Here is a 20,304-nt window from a genome sequence, read left to right on the forward strand (position 1 = left end):
CACACAGACACGGGGTGTATGTGGAAACTCCACACGGACAGTGACTCAAGTCCAGAATTGTGTGGTGCTGTGAGGCAGCAGTGCTAACCACTGTGCCACCCACAACAATAATAATGTTAACAAAATGTACCGATTCCAGGACTCACAGTTGGATCACAAGTGTTAACAAGGTTATGTATGCTTCTGTACCCCCCTCCCCTGCTCCGTGTGGGTGGGTATCTGTACCATGGTGGGAACAATCTACTTCTGTGTTTAAGGAAAGGGATCCCACTCTCTGTGTTGGTCCATTGCTTCCCGTGTTGACTAATCCACAGTGGCAGGCACTTCCACCATGTACTTTGTCTTAAATGGCTGTAAATGACTCACTGCTTGGGACATCAACTCTAACTATCAGTGTGAATATTTGTCTTGAAAGCTGGGATGATCCCGCCCACGCAAAGACACAAAGAGGAAGCTGGCCCTGCTGAGTGACCTGTCTAATTCTCCACTGAATTACTCAATTCCCAAGCCTTAACCCATCTATTAGTTTTGTCCACAGCACTTTGTCAGATAACTTCATTAATTTGCCAGGCGGCCAAAAATGATGAACTGTTAACTGCGAGGAACTGACGTGGCAACTGTGGCTGTCGCAAATGCATTAGTCATGTAGAATCAACTTCATCCACGGGCTGGAGACAGCATATGGCAGAGAAAGAAACATTTCAAAGAAAGACAAAGCTGCCGCAGAAGCTTAACTGACTGTCTGTGCGGAGTCTGCACATTCTCCCCGTGTCTGCATGGGTTTCCTCCGGGTGCTCCGGTTTCTCCCTACAGTCCAAAGACGTGCGGGTTAGGTTAATTGGCCATGCTAAATTGTTCCTTAGCACCCCAAGGTAGGGGAATTAGGGGGGAAATATGTGGGGTTACAGGGATAGGGCCTGCGTGAGATGCATTGTTGGTGCAGACTCGATGGGCTGAATGGCCTCCCTCTACACTGTAAGGATCCTATGGATTCTAACTTCTCAGCTGCCCTTCCAGTGTGACAGCTTCCTCTCTGATTCCTTTACTCAGTGGCAAAAATACCAAGTGTTATTTTGGGACTCGACTCACCTCATCAGAGCCACCACAGCCTTGGACTGTGTTGCGTGAAAAGAGTTGATGAATTTACATTTAAAGAGTGCCCTTCACAACCTCAAAACATCCAACCAAATATTCTTGCAGTGTCATCGCTGTTGTAAAGTGGGATACGTGGCAGCCAGTTTGCATTCCGCTGGGTCCCACAAAGAGCAACATGATTAATGACTAGATCGCTATTGTCATGTGTCAATGCAAGCAGACTTGCGACACGAATAAATCAACTTTAAAACTCAAGTGTGATGCAAAAAGGGCTGCTGGCTAACTGTCGCACAATGTCAAGAGTATCCCCAGTGGATCAGCATATAAACCTTGGTCTCAGAGGTGAAAGGCCAGAATTCAGTTCATTGAATCATCCCTTGATTTCTCTCCGGATGCACTTCGATGCAGAGCTTCTCTCAATCACTCCCAGTAAGGGACAAAACATCAGAGATCTCTAATTACAGGAGAAAATCACCCACCAAAGGTTCTGCCTGTTTAACTGTGGAGCAAAACCTCAACTGAGTGGTCAGGTTATCAGGAGAGTGTCCAAACTATCAGTAAAGTATCGCAAAAAGTTATAGAACCCACGATCGGCACATGAGTGGATAACAATCTGAATAAGATGATCAGACTGAAAAGGAACACTTACCATTCTGAAACAGTTCATTCCCACTTAAATTCATAAAAAGTCTTACAAAGGAACCTGCCGATTAATTCGACACAACAAGTGACACTTGGACTAAATGCCACATTTATTCCCATGGCAACCACTTTAACTGAAATTATTTTAGCCATGATCACAAAGGCTTTGCTAATGCCGTGGTTTTGTCTGAAGTTTATCATCCTATCACTTTGCCTTACTACCTGGATAATAAATGACCCCAACGCTGATGTTGCTATGGTTCCATGACGGAACAATAACCCGAGTTATGATTACTTGATTGGAACTGGCACCCAAGTACTCGAGAACCATGTCTCATCAGCAGCACACACATTCAACGTTGGCTGCAAGTTAGCTGGATGGACAGCGGAGGTTCAGTGGAGTCATTGTGTTGCGACATCTTCCTGGTGTGACTGACAGGGGAAATTTAAGGTCGGCACAGTGGCAAGCGCCTCTGCCTCACAGTATCAGGGACCCAGATTCAATTCCAGCTCGGGTGACTGTGTGGAGTTTGCACATTCTCCCCGTGTCTGCGCGGGTTTCCTCCGGGTGCTCCAGTTTCCTTCGACACTCCAAAGATGTGCAGGTTAGGTAGATTGGCCATGCTAAATTGACCCTAGTGTCAGGGGGACTAGCAGGGTAAATACTTGGGGTTACGATGATAGGGCCTGGGTGGGATTGTTGCTGGTGCAGGCTCAATGGGCAAATGGCCTCCTGCTGCACTGTAGGGATTCCATGGTTTCCATGATCTCCACTGTGTCTGGGAATAGTGTTCTCACTCTCTGCAGCTCAATAAATGCTCACCATCCTCTAAACCCCTGTTTTCAGCAAACCATACATTAACATACACTGAGCAGGCCACGCCGCTGTATCATTCCCGCCAGCCCCCCCCCCCACCGATGTAGGGATGTCCTCCCCACCCCGCTCTCTCCACCCACAGGTGTGACGTCACGCAATGTGAAGTTTACAACAGATTTTGTAAAGCAGGAACCTGGCAACTGGCCCCCACTGGGGCCGCACAGGTAAATACAGACCGCAAGGGTGGGAAGGTTTTTATTCTGCCCTTCTCCGATCCCTTGTGGGCAGGTGTTGCTGGCGGGGCAGGTTCATTCCGAATCCGCCTCACCAGCGGTTATGTCTGACACAAAACAGGAAGGCTCTGCTTCACGTAAAGTTGGCACAATTGTTTCAGCTGGGGTGGTGTGGCAGCAAAGGATTCCAATCGGCCTCCAAGTCCCTTGGTTAGAACAAGAACAAAGAAAATTACAGCACAGGAACAGGCCCTTCGGCCCTCCAAACCTGCACTGACCACGCTGCCTGACTGAACTAAAACCTCCTACCCTTCTGGGGACTGTATCCCTCTATTCCCATCCTATTCATGTATTTGTCAAGACGCCCCTTAAAACTCAATATCGTATCTGCTTCCACTACCTCCCCCGGCAGCGGGTTCCTTTGTGTAAAAAACTTGCCTCGTACATCTCCTTTAAACCTTGCCCCTTGAAGGCAAAACCTGACTTGAATCCCTCCACCAATCTCTATACTGTAATCCATGTTGGAACAAATGAGATGTGGATTGACGGAATAAGCGAATGTTATTCGGTCTGAGTGTTAGGTGTGAGGAGAGGGTGGATAAACTCGGTTTGTTCTCACTGAAACGACAGAGATTGAGGAGTGACCTGATGGAGGTTTACGGGATTGTGAGTGGCATGGGCAGAGTGGATAGTCAGATGCTTTTTCCTAGGGTAGAAAAGTCAAGTTTTTTTAAATTCATTTGTGGGACATGGGTGTCACTGACTGGCCAGCATTTATTGCCCATCCCAAGTTGCCCTTATTCAGAGGGCAGTTGAGAGTCAACCACATTGCTCTGGAGTCACATGTAGGCCAGACCAGGTAAGAATGGCAGATTTCCTTCCCTGAAGGACATTAGTGAACCAGATGGGTTTTTCCGACAATCGACAATGGTTTCATGGTCATCAGTAGATTCTTAATTCCAGATATTTTTCACTGAATTCAAATTTCACCATCTGCCAGGGTGGGATTCGAACCCGGGTCCCCCAGAACATTAGCTGAGTTTCTGGATTAATAGTCTAGCCATAATATCACTAGGCCATTGCCTCCCCTGTTAAGAAACTAGGAGACATAGCTTTAATTTGCATGGGGAGAAGTTCAGAGGAGATGTGCGAAGCAAGTTATTTGCACAGAGGGTGGTGAATGTGATGGGAGCAGTTAAAGATAACGGCATTTGGGGGGCACCTAGGCGAATACATGAATAGGATGGGAATGGAAGGATACAGCCTCCGTAAGTGCACACGGTTTTAGTTCAGACGGGCATCATGATCGGAGCAGGCTTGGAGGGCCGAAGGGCCTGTTCCTGTGCTGTACTGTTCTTTGTTCTTTAATAGAGAAAGAATTGGGTGAGAGTTTGAAGGGCAACAAGTCCACAGTAATATTAAGGAAGAGGAAAAAGAGGAGATAAAATGTGTGAAAGAGAGAGTATAGATCACTTTGACTCTGCTAATCGCTGAGCCAGCACAAAGACTCAAGGAAATGTAGAATTCCTTTGAAGAATAATGACTCTGGCCTTTCCAACCTCACTAGATATCAAACCTTAATAAATATATCTGGCAACTTGGCAATCTAAAGCACTTCTCTAAATGAGTACTCCATCGTGTTCAATGCCTGTTCCATGATGGATACTTTCAAATGGAGGAAAGAGAGACTGAATTATTTGTCCATTGGGAATGCACACTCAGTGGGCCTGCAAGTGGGCACAATATAAAAGTTAAAGATTTTTAAATGTAAAGTTTATTAGTCACAAGTAAGGCTTACATTAACACAGTCAATGCAATTAAGTTACTGTGAAATTCCCCTAGTCGACACATACCGGCGCTTGTTCGGGTAAATGCACCTAACCAGCACGTCTTTCAGACTGTGGGAGGAAACTGGAGCACCCGGAGGAAACCCACGCAGACACGGGGAGAATGTGCAGACTCCGCACAGACAGTGACCCAAGCCGGGAATCGAGCCCGGGTCCCTGGCGTTGTGAGGCAGCAGTGCTAACCACCGTGCCACCCCATGTACTTCCAGCTGACTCCAGCCCCAGAAGATGACTATTTTAAAATTCATTTGTGGGACATGGGCGTCGCTGGCTGGACCAGCATTTAATGCCCACCCTAATTGCCCTTGAGAAGGTGGTGGTGAGCTGCCTTCTTGAATCGCTGCAGTCCACATGCTGTGGGTTGACCCACAATGCCATTAGGGAGGGAATTCCAGGATTTTGACACAGCGACTGTGAAGAAACGGCCGACACATTTCCAAGTCATGATGGTGAGTGGCTTGGAGGGGAACTTGCAGGTGGTGGTGTTCCCATGTATCTGCTGCCCTTGTCCTTTTAGATGGAAGTATTCACGGGTTTGGAGGTGCTGTTTAAGGATTTTATGTGAATTGTTTTGACTTAGAATCATGGAATCATAGAATCCCTATTGTGCAGAAGGAGGCCATTCGGTCCATCGAATCTGCACCGACCACAATCCCACCCAGGCCCTATCCCCACAAGCCCATGTATTTACCCTAGCTAGTCTCCCTGACACTAAGGGGCATTTAGGCACGGCCAATCCACCTAATCCGCACATCTTTGGACTGTGGGAGGAATCCAGAGCACCCGGAGGAAACACATGCAGGGGAGAATGTGCAAACTCCTCACAGACAGTGACCCAAGGCCAGAATTGAACCCGGGTCCCTGGCGTTGTGAGGCAGCAGTGCTAACCACTGTGCCGCCCTTCATGCCGGCTGACCAATTAACCTGGTCAAAAACACCAGGAAAGGTTCAGCGCTGCCTGGGGATGGCAGGAAGAGGCCTGTGCTCCCTCAGAAGGAGAATCTCAGGGATACAAGGGAATGGGAAACACTTTTCTTGATGGTCCTTGCAGTTAGGTCATTTGGGGGACTGCCATTTGTCCTATTCAAGATAGTGAAGGACAGTCAAACTTTGGGAGTTTTAAAATTCTCATCCTTCTTTCCAAAGATTTACTTCGCCATTTGCAGTCTTCATGGTCTCTGCACTCCTCTAATTCTGGACTTGTTCAGGACTGCTTTTAATCACTTTAACATTGGTGGCCTTCAGCTACAGTCTGGAAATCCCCCCCTAAAACCCTGTCCACCTTTCTACCTCCTTCTTGAAGAGGTAGCTTGAAACTTGTAGCTCTGACCCATCCAAATATTTCTTCATAGGGTTCTTGTGAAGGCCCTTGGAAAGTTTTACGATATTGAAGGTGCTATATAAATGCAGGCTGCTGTTTGTTGGAGAGAAGGTGAGTGTGGTTCTCCTCTGGGACAGCAGTATTCAGGTTTGCAAGGCTTGCTTTTTAGCAAATCATACAGACTCCCGAACAGATGCCAGAGTGTGGGCGACTCGGGGATTTTCACAGTAACTTCATTGCAGTGTTAATGTAAGCCTACTTGTGACATGAATAAATAAACTTAAAGACTCCTGTCAATCTGTTTGGACTTGCAGGAGCTAGTTTCTCCTGAAGAAGGCTTGTTGAAGGCAGTGTGGAGTCTAGATGGTGTTAGCTTTGGGATGACCTGTGTTCTTTATTTAATTGTTTTTACTCCATCCTTAAAGTTACAAAGCCAATTCTCAGAGTGCACAGGGCAGACCCGAATCCATTCCATGCTTGCTCCAAAAACCAATTTCACCCAATTCATGGTCCCCACAAGAGAGACAAACAAGATCCAAGCTATGATGTGGAGATGCCGGTGTTGGGCTGGATGGGCACAGTAAGAAGTCTCACAACACCAGGTTAAATCGGATCTCAAACAATGAAGAGACAGAGTACAGGAATGAGATAGAGAATTTGGTGAACTGGAGCGACAACAATAATCTCTCCCTCAAGGTCAACAAAACAAAGGAGATTGTCATTGACTTCAGGAAGCGTAAAGGAAAACATGCCCCTGTCTACCTCAATGGGAACGAAGTAGAAAGGGTCGAGAGCTTCAAGTTTTTAGGTGTTCAGATCACCAACAACCTGTCCTGGTCCCCCCATACCGACACTATAGTTAAGAAAGCCCACCAACGCCTTTACTTTCTCAGAAGGCTAAGAAAATTTGGCATGTCAGCTGTGACTCTCACCAACTTTTACAGATGCAACACAGGAAGCATTCTTTCTGGTTGCATCATAGCTTGGAATGGCTCCTGCTCTGCCCAAGACCACAAGGAACTACAAAAGGTCGTGAATGTAGCCCAATCTATCACACAAACCAGCCTCCCGTCCATTGACTCCGTCTACACTTCCCGCTGCCTCGGCAAAGCAGCCAGCATAATTAAGGACCCCACACACCCCGGACATTCTCTCTTCCACCTTCCTCCGACAGGAAAAAGTTACAAAAGTCTGGGGTCACGTACCAACCGACTCAAGAACAGCTTCTTCCCTGCTGCTGTGAGGCTTTTGAATGAACTTACCTTGCATTAAGTTGATCTTTCTCTACCCCCTGGCTATGAGTGTAACACTACATTCTGCACCCTCTCCTTTCCTTCTCTATGAACGGTATGCTTTGTCTGTAGAGCACGCAAGAAACAATACTTTTCACTGTATGTTAATACATGTGACAATAATAAATCAAATCAGAGTCCAACAGGTTTATTTGGTATCACGAGCTTTCGGAGCGCTGCTCCTGCATCAGGTCACTCACCTGACAACGGAGCAGCGCTCTGAAAGCCTGTGATACCAAATAAACCGATTGGACTTTAACCTGCTGTTGTGAGATTTCTTACAAGATTCAAGCTGACAAGATAAGACATTGCACCCCATCTTGGACTTGATCTGACACTTGCTCTCAGCCAATATTTGCAGTGTGCACGCTACAAGATGTCTCAGCGACCCTGAGCTAAATCAGACAGGGTTCCACCTCCTGACGCTTGTGCAGTGATCCCTCCGAAAAGATAAAGCAGCAAGACCATTACATCATTACATTCGTACGATTGAATATTCTGCTGATACCAAAGGTTTGGGATCAATCGTGAATGGCCACTTGAACAAGCTCTCAGAAACGTTCCTTTTAATAAAAAAGTTCTTAAAGTTTAAGTTTGTTTATTAGTGTCACAAATCGGCTTATATTAACACTGCAATGAAGTTACTGTGAAAATCCCCCAGTCGCCACACTCCGGCGCCTGTTCGCGTACACTGAGGGAGAATTTAACATGGCCAATACACCGAACCCGCACATCCTTCTGACTGTGGGAGGAAACCAGAGCACCCGGAGGAAACTCACGCAGACGTGGGAAGAACGTGCAGACTTCGCACAGTAACCCAAGCTGGAAATTGAACCCAGGTCTCTGGTGCTGTGAGGCAGCAATGCTAACCACTGTGCCACCGTGCTGTTCCCAATTTGGCAGCATAGTGGCACAGTGGTTAGCACTGCTGCCTCACAGCGCCAGGGACCCGGATTCAATCCCCAGCTTGGGCCACTGTCTGTGTGGAGTCTGCATGTTCTTCCCGTGTCCGCGTGGGTTTCCCTCCGGGTGCTCTGGTTTCCTCCCACACTCCAAAGATGAGCTGGTTAGGTTGATTTGCCATGCTAAATTGCCCCTTAGTGTCAGGGGGTTAGTAGGGTAAAAAGAAAATGGGTTATGGGGATTGGGCCTGGGCGGGACTGTGGTCAGTGCAGACTTGATGGGTTGAATGGCCTCCTTTTCCATGATGCTATGCTCACTGCCAGAAAATTTGAAGGATGATCAAAAGGTTTCTAAAGTGTGATGGGATGCATAGATAGTCCTTCAGTGCAGCCCATAGTTAGGACTGGCCACACTCAGGCAAGTTCCATTTCCCTATCACTGAGAAGGAAATCAACTCTTGTGAGACACTTCAAATAATTCAGATTGTTCAATGCATCAAAGAATAATTAGGCGTGACTGGCAGGAACTGTTTCGGAAAGGTTTTTTAATCCTCAAAAGCCCACAGGGTCTTCACCTGCCATAATTTCAGCAAAATGAGTAGTCTGCATCAACATTCACCCATGCTCTCCAAACGTCCTCAAGGGCACAGTAACTGGCCCGGAGCCAGCATGTAAATGGGAAGGCAGAATTATTATCTGCCAAGCTATTGTTGGAGTGTAAAGGGCAAACTGGGGGTGGGACGAGGGCCTTGCTCCATCCCACGAGAGCACAATGAAGAGACAAGGGCTATAATTAACCTTGGCAAACTCATCAGCAGAGTGCAATGCAAACACATAAATATGTCCTTGAATTGCCGAGGCACAGCGATAAAAAAAATGCTCGCAAGTAGATACAATTCACACAGCAAACAGAAAACATCCTGTCGAGTGCAAGAAATATGCCAACATGATTGACAAGTCACCTAAAATTAAAAGTTGGCCCACGCAGTACCAGACGTGCTGTGTCTGCTACCACCAATGAGAGACAGCTGGAATTAACCCACACAAGGACAACACAGCACATCTCTTTCGCATCAACTCCCCCCCGCCCCGCTCCCCCACCCCCACCCCTCCCCCTCCCCCTCCCCCACAGACACACAAAGTTTTGTTCTCCATAATCTGGCAGTTTGCTCCAAACCTGATCACTTCTTAAGTAAAGAAATTCTTTCTGGTAACACTTGTGAATCAATCAGACCAAAGATGTTCAGGTTAGATTGATTGGCCAGGCTAAATTGCCCCTCAGTGTCAGGGGGACTAGCTGGGTAAATGCATGGGGTGATGGGGATAGCGCCTGGGTGGGATTGTGGTCGGTACAGACTCCATGGGCTGAATGGCCTCCTTCTGTACTGTAGGATTCTATGATTGTATGATTCTAAATTTTCATTCCTTTAAACGAATAATTTGTTTTGACCAGAATCTGTCCAAAGATGTGTGGGTTAGGTGGATTGGCCATGCTAAATTGCCCCTTAGTGTCAGGGGGCCTAGCAGGGTAAATACCTGGGGTTATGGCAATAGGGCCCGGGTGGGATTGGTTGGATTGGTGCAGGCACGATGGGCCAAATTGCCTCCTTCTGCACTGTAGGGATTCTATGATTCTTTCACTACACTTCCATGTTAACCCAGTCCGGTCTTACAGTTCGAATCTTGCTTTGTATTTCGATTCCTGCCTCACTCCCCATAACCCCTCCTCCCCCCGACTTCCGCCGCCACTTCTTCCAAGTCACTCACTTGCTTCCCCCTTCAATCACCCACTTTTACTCACTGCTGAATGCTCCCCACTCTTGCACAGAACTTCCCGAAAGCCACTGGCAGGAACTGGAATTTTTGTTCATTCGTTCAAGGGATGTGGGCGTAACTGGCTGGACCAGCATTTACTGCCCATGAACTGAATGGCTTGCTGGACCATTTAAGAGTCAACCACATCACTGTGGCTCTGGAGTCACATGTAGGCCAGACCGGGTAAGGACGGCAGATTTCCTTCCCTAAAGGACATTAGTGAACCAGATGGGTTTTTCCGACAATCAACAATGGTCATCAAAGAACAAAGAACAATACAGCACCGGAACAGGCCTTTCGGCCTCTTCCTGGTCCAAACTAACCATTCTTTTGTATCCCTCCATTCCCACTCCGTTCATGTGGCTATCTAGATGAGTCTTAAACGTTCCCAGTGTGTCCACCTCCACCACCTTGCCCGGCAGCGCATTCCAGGCCCCCACCACCCTCTGTGTAAAATACGTCCTTCTGATATCCGTGTTAAACCTTCCCCCCCTTCACCTTGAACCTATGACCTCTTGTGAACGTCACCACCGACATGGGAAAAAGCTTCCCACCGTTCACCCTATCTATGCCTTTCATAATTTTATGCACCTCTATTAGGTCACCCCTCATCCTCCATCTTTCCAGTGAGAACAACCCCAGTTTACCCAATCTCTCCTCATAACTAAGCCCTTCCATACCAGACAGCAGCCTAGTAAACCTCATTAGACTTTTAACTCCAGATTTTTATTGAAATCAAATTTCACCATCTGCCAGGGTGGGATTCAAACCCGGGTCCCCCAGAACATTACCCTGGTCTCTGGATTACTTGTCAGTAACAATACCACTGCACCACCGCTTCCCCATAAGCGCTGCAGGTTTTCAGCACTGAGCTTCCTGGAGACCGCAACAGAGCTGGGTGCTTTTTAAAAAAAAACTTTTCCTGGTTGCTTCCTGTCAGCATTTAGTTTCTGAATAAAGGAGCTCACCACTTTTAACAGCAGCTTGTTGTCCCGAAGAGCTCCAACCGTGCCAGCAAAGGAGACTGTGAACATGCTCAACCCCAGTAGCAACAGGATGATGGCTGGGGCAACGAAGAAACTGTTCATGGTCTTGTTCTGCTGCCTTTCCACCTCAGCGTAAATGCCGACACACAAGATGAGTAGTCCCAGTAGCTGCAAAAACATTTCAACATAAAACACCGTCACAATCGGGGCAATGGTTGCCGGAGAAGAATCAAAATGCATTCAAAACAGCTACGCGGGAACCTGCAAACCAAAACAGGACATGGTCTCTTTCCAGACGTAGCACAGCTTGGTATGGCTCGGTTGAGGACTCTGGGTCGGTACTCGTTGGAGTTTGGAAGGATGAGGGGGCAATCTTATTGAAACTTACAGGATACTGCGAAGCCTGGATAGAATGGATGTGGAGAGGATGTTTCCATTCATAGGAAAAACTAGAACCAGAGGGCACAACCTCAGGCTAAAGGGACAATCCTTTAAAATAGAGATGAGGAGGAATTTCTTCAGCCAGAGAGTGATGAATCTGTGGAACTCTTTGCCACAGAAGGCTGTGGAGGCCGGGTCATTGAGTGTCTTTAAGACAGAGATAGATAGGTTCTTGATTAATAAGGGGATCAAGGGTTATGGGGAAAAGGCAGGAGAATGGGGATGAGAAAAACATCAGCCATGATTGAATGGCGGAGCAGACTTGATGGGCCAACTGGCCTAATTCTGCTCCTATGTCTTATGGCTCCTGCTCTGACCAAGAAACTACAAAGGGTTGTGGATGTAGCCCAGTCCATCACGCAAACCAGCCTCCCACACTTCTGCCTACATTTCCCGCTGCCTCGGAAAAGCAGCGAACATCTAAAGATGTGCGGGTTAGGTGGATTGGCCATGGTAAATTGACCGTCAGTGTCAGGGGGATTTGCAGAGTAAATATGTGGGGTTACAAGGATAGGGTCTGGGTGGGATTGTACTCGGTGCAGGCTCCATAGGCTGAATGGCCTCCTTCTGCACTGTAGAGATTCTATGATTCTATAATCAAGGACTCCACGCACCCCGGACATTCTCTCTTCCACCTTCTTCCATCAGAAAAAAGATACAAAAGTCTGAGGTCACGTACCAACCGACTCAAGAGCAGCTTCTTCCCTGCTGCTATCAGACTTCTGAATGGACCTACCATATATTAAGTTGATCTTTCTCTACACCCTAGCTATGAGTGTAACACTACATTCTGCACCCTCTTCTTTCCTTTTCCCGTATGTTCTCTCTGATTTTTAAAAATTCATTCATGGGACGTGGGCGTCGCTGGCTGGGCCAGCATTTATTGCCCATCCCTAGTTGCCCTTGGAGGGCAGCTGGGAGTCAACCACATTGCTGTGGATCTGGAGTCACATGTAGGCCAGACCAGCTAAGGACGGCAGATGTCCTTCCCCAAAGGACATTAGTGACCCAGATAGGCTTTTCTGACAATCGGCAATGGTTCCATGGTCATCAGTAGAGTCTTAATTCCAGATATTTTTCTTTATTGAATTCAAATCCCACCTGCCGTGGTGGGATTTGAACCCGGGTCTGCAGGACATTAGCTGAGTTTCTGGATTAATAGTCTAGCGATAATACCACTAGGCCATCGCCGACCTGGTATGCCTTGTCTGTATAGTGTGCAAGAAAGAAGACTTTTCACCATATCCCAATACATGTGACAATCATAAATCAAATTGAAATCCCCATGAAAATGAATCATGAGGATTGCATTGTGCTGGATGCTGCCCTGCACCCCTGTAATAGGTCATTCCCCCCCAGATGCTGACCTTCTCCCCACTTGGCAAACTCACAGGCTCCTCATTTCCACCAGTCTCAGCTGATCCAGGCAATAGCCATTGAGTTTATTCAATGATTCTCACCCAGAAAAACAGGCAGCTCAAAGCTGGGGCATCTCAGGTCCTCATTATAATGTACATAAATGAAGACTTGGCAGACACAGTAGGGAAAGGGTGAAAAGAAATACCCCACAGCAATTCAGGGAAACGATATTAGGTACCAAAATCACCGCACACATCTTCTGCCACATCCTGTTGCCAAAATAGGTGCCTGCACCAAATCATACACTGAAATTGCCCAGAAAACACACGGCATTGAGGCCTGGGAGGACCGTAAGACATAGGAGCAGAATTTGGGCATTCGGCCCATCGAGTCTGCTCTGCCATTCAATCACAGACGATGAGTTTCTCAACCTCATTCCTTTCCCCGTAACCTTTGATCCCCTCCCCAATCAAGAATCTATCTATAATAAGTCTTCAGAGAAGACAGAAGTCCCTTCACCAAAATCCCTTTATTTACAATTCCAACAGCAGTACACAGTGCTATTCAATTAATAGCCTCCTCTGGGGGTGTCAGAGGAACCGACACTCCCAATTAAATGCAAGGAAAAGACTCCCTAATTGGCCCATCAATTGACTCCTAAATCAAGGACATCTTTTCGTGTCCAACCAAATAAATGAAATCAAATTAATTTAGGGACAACTCAAAAGGGACAGCTCCCTAAAAGGAGACTCCTTAATCAGGGAGTTCATATTCCAATAGGCCAACCTCAATGGCCTGATTGACGTCATTACGCTATCTCTGTAGATATATATATATATCTAAATATATATTCAAGATTTATGAATTGAATTTAAATTCCACGAGCTGCCATGATGGGATTCAAACCCAGGTGCTCAGAGCATTAGCCTGGGGCTCTGGATTACCATTCCAGTGACATTACCACTACGCCAGCATCGCCCAGAGGACATACGGCCCTGTTTCAGATAGGGACACCGGGCCTGGCTTTGACATCTCATCCAAATAGCCAGAGCTCCCTCAGCAACCTTGGCTACATGTGGTCACGCCCTAGAGTAGAACTGGAGTCCAGAACCTTCTGACTCAAGAGTGAGAATGTTTACCAACTGCAATGAGCCAACAAGCAGAGATGTTTAGTCATCGGCCCTGAAATGTTAACTGTTTCCCTGGCTGCAGATGCTGCCCGGTCTGCCGCAGTATTTTGATCACTTTCAACTTTTCAATTTCAGATTTCCAGCTGCCACAATATTTTTTTATTTTTACTTAGTGAAGGCGATGGCCTGGTGGTATTATCGCTCGACGATTAATACAGAAATTCAGCTAATGTTTCGAATTACATTCGAATCCCGCCTCAGCAGGTGGTGGAATTTGAATTCCATAAAAAATATCTGGAATTAAGAATCTACTGATGACCGTGAAACCATTGTCAATTGTCGGAAAAATCCATCTGCTTCACTAATGCCCTTTAGGGAAGGAAATCTGCTGTCCTTACCCAGTCTGGCCTACATGTGACTCCAGACCCACAGCAATGTGGTTGACTCTCAGGCAACTGGGGATGGGCCAAAATGCTGGCCAGCCAGTGACGCCCATGTCCCACGAATGAATAAAAAAAAAAATTCCCAGAGAATAGTTGAAGAGATGGTCAGGTTGAGGTGCTTAGGATGATTAAAAGATTTGATAGGGTCCCTATAGAGAAACGACTTCCTCCAATGTGGGAGTCCAGAACTATGTGGCATAATTTCAAAATTAGAACCAGGTCATTCAGGGGTGATATCAGGAAGCACTTCCTCACAGAAAGGCCGGGATTTTCCAGCCCTTCCTGCCGGCAGGATTTTCTGGTCCCGCCGAGGGTTACCCCCCGCCCCCACCTCCGTGGCGGGGTTAGGGGAGGGGTGGAATCCCAACTTCTTCCAATTTTGATCAAAGGTTACTGGCCTGAAATGTTAGTAAGAAGTCTCACAACACCAGGTTAAGGTCCAACAGGTTTATTTGGTAGCAAAAGCCACTAGCTTTCGGAGCGCTGCCCCTTCGTCAGGTGAGTGGGAGTTCTATTTACTAACAGGGCATATAAAGCATCTCCACATCCTGAAATGTTAGCTCAGGTTCTCTCTCCATAGATGCAGACAGAACTGCTGGGCGTTTTAGAGTCTTTTATGTTATTTAGTTTCAGATTTTCAGAACCAGGCTTTCATTTTGATGTTGCCAGTGAGGTGGGAGTACTCGAGCAACTGGAATATGTTTTGTTCAGCTGGAGTAAAAACCCCTCCTTGAGGAGCACAAGAAATAAAGGAAGTGCAGAGCATTCTTTCTGCCCTGGTCCATACAAGAAAAGGAGTTTATAATTCACAATACCAAGGAGGCCATAAGGAAGGACTCATATCCTACCTGCTCCCTGTTCCCTGCTCTGATTTTGATAGCCATGCACAGCAATGTAATAACAAAAAGCATTGAGCCCACAAGTTAATTGTGATTAATAATCAGTAATAGTCAGACCATGGGGCAACACGGTGGCACAGTGGTTAGCACTGCTGTCTCACAGCGCCAGAGACCCGGGTTCGATTCCCGGCTTGGGTCACTGTCTGTGTGGAGTCTGCACGTTCTCCCCGTGTCTGCGTGGGTTTCCTCCGGGTGCTCCGGTTTCCTCCCACAGTCCAAAGATGTGCGGGTTAGGTGGATTAGCCATGCTGAATTCCCCCTTAGTGTGAGGGAAACTAGCTAGGGTAAATGCATGGGGCTATGGGGATAGGGCCTGGGTGGGATTGTATTCGGTGTGGACTCAATGGGCCCGAATGGCCTCCTTCTGCACTGTAGGATTCTATGATTCTATTATATAGAATTCCATGGTATGTACAGTACAGAAACATACTCATTCTTCCCTGATGGTCCACGTCTGTACTTATGCACCATGAAAGCTTCCTCACTCTACTTCATCTTAAGGAGTCAGCATAACATTCCATTCCTTTCTCAAGCATGTATTTGACTATATTCCTGTTCAGTTCATCTCTGTAATTCACCTTCACTACCCCCTGTGGTAGCTAGTGTCAGATTCGGATCACTCCATGGGTAAGGGTGTTCCTCTTGAATTCCCAATTGGATTTATTGGTGACTTACCTTCATGGCCACTTCCACAAGTGGGAATACCTTCTCCATGTTAATCCGATTAAAACCCTTCATAACTTTAAAGACCTCTATCAGGACACCTCGTTAAGTTTTATTTGGAGAGAAAAATGCCTTTCCTGATGGGAAGTGTTTGGCATCTGTATGGACCCTTATCCCAAGGCCTTCTACATCCTTTTGGTAGTACTTTTTCTCTTCAATAACAGGAATGTTATCCCTAGAATTCATGCTATTAGTTCTTACTATCTCCTGATTTTACCTTCCACACGGTTCAGAGCACAAGACAGTATATGTGGCTAAACTCTTTAAATATTACTATTTATTAGTAATTAGTAACAAATATTACTAATATTACTAGTACAGGAATGAGATAGAGAATCTGGTGAACTGGTGCGGCAACAATAATCTCTCCCTCAATGTCAACAAAACGAAGGAGATTGTCATCGACTTCAGGGAGCGTAAAGGAGAACATGCCCCTGTCTACATCAACAGGGACGAAGTAGAAAGGGTCAAGAGCTTCAAGTTTTTAGGTGTCCAGATCACCAACAACCTGTCCTGGTCCCCCCATGCCGACACTATAGTTAAGAAAGCCCACCAACACCTCTACTTTCTCAGAAGAATAAGGAAATTTGGCATGTCAATTGTGACTCGCACGAACTTTTACAGATGCACCATAGAAAGCATTCTTTCTGGTTGTATCACAGCTTGGTCTGGCTCCTGCTCTGCCCAAGACTGCAAGGAACTACAAAAGATCATGAATGTAGCCCAATCTATCATGCAAACCAGCCTCCCATCCATTGACTCTGTCTACACTTCCTGCTGCCTCAGCAAAGCAGCCAACATAATCAAGGACCCCACGCACCCCGGACATTCTCTCTTCCACCTTCTTCCATCGGGAAAAAGATACAAAAGTCTGAGGTCACGTACCAACTGACTCAAGCTTCTTCCCTGCTGCCATCAGACTTTTCAATGGACCTACCTTGCATTAAGTTGATCTTTCTCTACACCCTAGCTATGACTGTAACACTACATTCTGCACTCTCTCCTTTCCTCCTCTATGAACGGTATGTTTTGTCTGTATAGTGCGCAAGAAACAATACTTTTTACTGTATGTTAATACATGTGACAATAATAAATCAAATCAAATTTATCAAAGCTGTTGAAAAGAGCAGTTCACTGGTGTAAAATATTACAGGTCTGTCACAGCAAGACACACACAACCTGGCTGCAACATTTTTACAGGCAACGTCGTCCTCGATTTCCAACCATAAACTAACTTAGCTGGTGGTTGGCTATGGGTCTGGGTGACACGTTGGATTGCCACACAACCCATTGGCAACCAGAAGAGAGAATGCTGGAAAATCTCAGCAGAAAAGAGCTGACGTCTCGAGTCCAGATGACCCTTTGTCAAAGCTAAAAGGCAGAGAAAGTGGGAGATATTCATACTGCAGGGTGAGGGGATGAAAGATGAATCTCAACATTGAATTCAACAACTTCAGATGATTTGCTTTACCCCACCTCGACCCCTTTGTTTTCATTCTATTTTATTGAATTTTTTACAGTTCTCGACCTTTTATTTCTTTATTGTCTTTCTTCATTTTGCTTCTCCCCACTCTTTCCCCCTATTTTATCCCCCTTCCCCTACCTTTTCTCTCCCTTTGCTTCCTCTTTTCTAAACTTTACCTCTGTCCCATCCATTCCCTCCCCAACATCTTCACCTGTCACAGCTTATCCTCTCATTTTAGCTTCTCTGCCGTTTGGCCATTCACACCCTTTATTCTCTCTGTGGACAGCCATTAGCAGCCTTTTCTCCTGGTTTCCGTGGCGATGACTCATCTTTCATTCCCCCACCCTGCAGTATAAATATCTCCCGCTTTCTATGCCTTTTAGCTTTGATAAAGGGTCATCTGGACTCAAAACGTCAACTCTTTTCTCTCCTTACAAATGCTGCCAGATCTGCTGAGATTTTCCCGCATTTTGGTTTCAGATTCCAGCATCTGCAGTAATTTGCTTTAATCCAGCCCATTGGCAGCGACAGAGGGGAGGGGGGGAAAGCAGCGATGCTCCTGTAGCCATGGCTTTCACAATTGGACAGCTCGGCTAAGCTAAGCCCCTAACATTTCTGGAGGTGTCAAAAGGCAAGCCTGAGTGGACAGCCAAGAAAAGTTAAATGACTCTGGAATGTTGTTCTTACAACACCAATGCCAAGGGCTGGCCAGAAGATATCAACTACCCTCCTTACCTGAAAGACTCAGAATCACAGAATCTCTACAGTGCAGAAAGAGGCCATTCGGCCCATCAAGTCTGCGCAGAGTCTTCCACAGAGCATCCTACCCAGACCCTATCCTGTAACCCAACATATTTAGAAACATAGAAACTATGTTTCTAAATAGAAAAACTACAGCACAAACAGGCCCTTTGGCCCCACAAGTTATGCCGAACATATCCCTACCTTCTAGGCCTACCTATAACTCTCCATCCTATTAAGTCCCATGTACTCATCCAGGAGTCTCTTAAAAGTCCCTATTGAGTTTGCCTCCACCACCACTGACGGCAGCCGATTCCACTCGCCCACCACCCTCTGAGTGAAAAACTTCCCCATAACATTTTCCCTGTACCTACCCCCCAGCACCTTAAACCTGTGTCCTCTCGTAGCAGCCATTTCCACCCTGGGAAAAAGCCTCAGAGAGTCCACCCGATCTATGCCTCTCAACATCTTATATACCGCTATTAGGTCCCCTCTCATCCTACGTCTCTCCAAAGAGAAAAGACCGAGCTCCCTCAGCCTATCCTCAGAAGGCATGCCACTCAATCCAGGCAACATCCTTGTAAATCTTCTCTGCACCCTTTCAATCATTTCCACATCCTTCCTGTAATGAGGCGACCAGAACTGAGCACAGTACTCCAAGTGGGGTCTGACGAGGGTCTTATACAGCTGCATCATTATCCCTGGACTCCTAAACTCAATCCCTCGATTGATAAAGGCCAACACACCATACGCCTTCTTAACCACCTCCTCCACCTGCGGGGCCGATTTTAGAGTCCTATGGACCCGGACCCCAAGGTCCTTCTGATCCTCTACAGTACTAAGAGTCTTTCCCTTAATATTTACCCCACTAATTCCCCCTTAATCTACGCATCTTGGGACACGAAGGGACAATTTAGCATGGCCAATGCACCCAACCTCGAGAAGGTGATGAGCAGTAAAATACTTTGTTTGCCGAGGGAGGATTTCTCATACAAATTCCGACGTCGGTAGGCCTCGTAACTCGCTGCATTATCCTCACGCAGCTCAGCTGAGTACAATCATTCATCGTTACCGGACACCTCTTGCAAACACTTCAAGATGCACCAACTGTCCAGGTGATGCCTCGCTTTTCCCTTGACAAGGGCCATTTGGTTTTTATTTCTCACGCTTTTCAGATGCCTTATATTCAGATTTTACTTGGCACTCATCACACTCATTAAGAGTCATTTGTGTGCGTGGAGTGAAAAAGAAATGGGCCTGATTAGCTCTGAACTCATCTGTAAACTTTTAAATCGCAAAACTAAGATATAAAAGCTGCATTGTTAGGAACAAATCAGAGCTAACAAGCGCCAATCGACAGAGTTTCAGTTGTGCAAGCCTCATTTGCACTGCTTTCAAGCTGGGTGATTGAGAGTCCACGCACTGACCCCTCGCCATGTGTCTCCAATCATTCTTTTGATATTCTGCATTACAATTGTGTTTTCCTCATTTTCTCCGATCCACGGAAGGTGCGAGTTGTTGCTGGATATTAGTTCTATTAGTCTCTGACAGTTCCGATGCCTCCGTCTGTGTGCCTTAGATAGCATGAGTTTTTCTTCAAACTGCAAGCAAGCACAATCCTTATCTTCCTCAACAGCCGCCAACTGGAATAGGTCTTTGGAGGAGAGCGAGAACGGGAAAGATTTTCCGGCCACGCTCGCCCTAAAACCGGAAAATCCCGCCCGAGGTCAACGGACCTTTCCATCCTCCACCCTCCTGCCCGCTACAATTCCTGTGGCAGGCGGGATGGGAATAATTCCCCCCAAAGGTTCCCCACAGTGCAGAAGGCGGCTATTTGGCCCGCGGGTCTGCACCGAATCTCCGACAAAGCACCCCACCCAGGCCCCATCCCCATAGCCCCACGTATTTAGCCCATTAATCCCCCTAACCAACACATCTTTGGACTGTGGGAGGAAACTGGAGCACCTAGAGGAAACCCACGCAGACACGGGGAGAACGTGCAGACTCCGCAGACAGTAACCCAAGCCGGGAATCGAACCCAGGTCCCTGCTGCTGTGAGGCAGCAGTGCTAACCATTGGGCTGTCTTTTTCCCTTCCAAGAGTCAACAATTTAATTCACAGATTTAAGGAATGCTGCATTGCAAAAGGATGCC

The 20,304-nt window shown here is 46.7% G+C and overlaps 1 protein-coding gene across 1 annotated transcript in view; it reads right to left on the reverse strand.

The window, feature by feature from the left end:
* Positions 1-20,304, reverse strand: part of LOC144510103 (tetraspanin-15) — a 225,789-nt gene that overhangs the window by 170,796 nt on the left and 34,689 nt on the right. Inside the window, exon 2 of the mRNA XM_078239377.1 lies at positions 10,933-11,118. Within this exon, the coding sequence (XP_078095503.1) occupies positions 10,933-11,118 (186 nt within the window). The remainder of the gene's footprint in view (positions 1-10,932; positions 11,119-20,304) is intronic.

The sequence above is a fragment of the Mustelus asterias genome, chromosome 22 (genome assembly GCF_964213995.1).
Source record: "Mustelus asterias chromosome 22, sMusAst1.hap1.1, whole genome shotgun sequence".
Classification (NCBI taxonomy): Eukaryota; Metazoa; Chordata; class Chondrichthyes; order Carcharhiniformes; family Triakidae; genus Mustelus; species Mustelus asterias.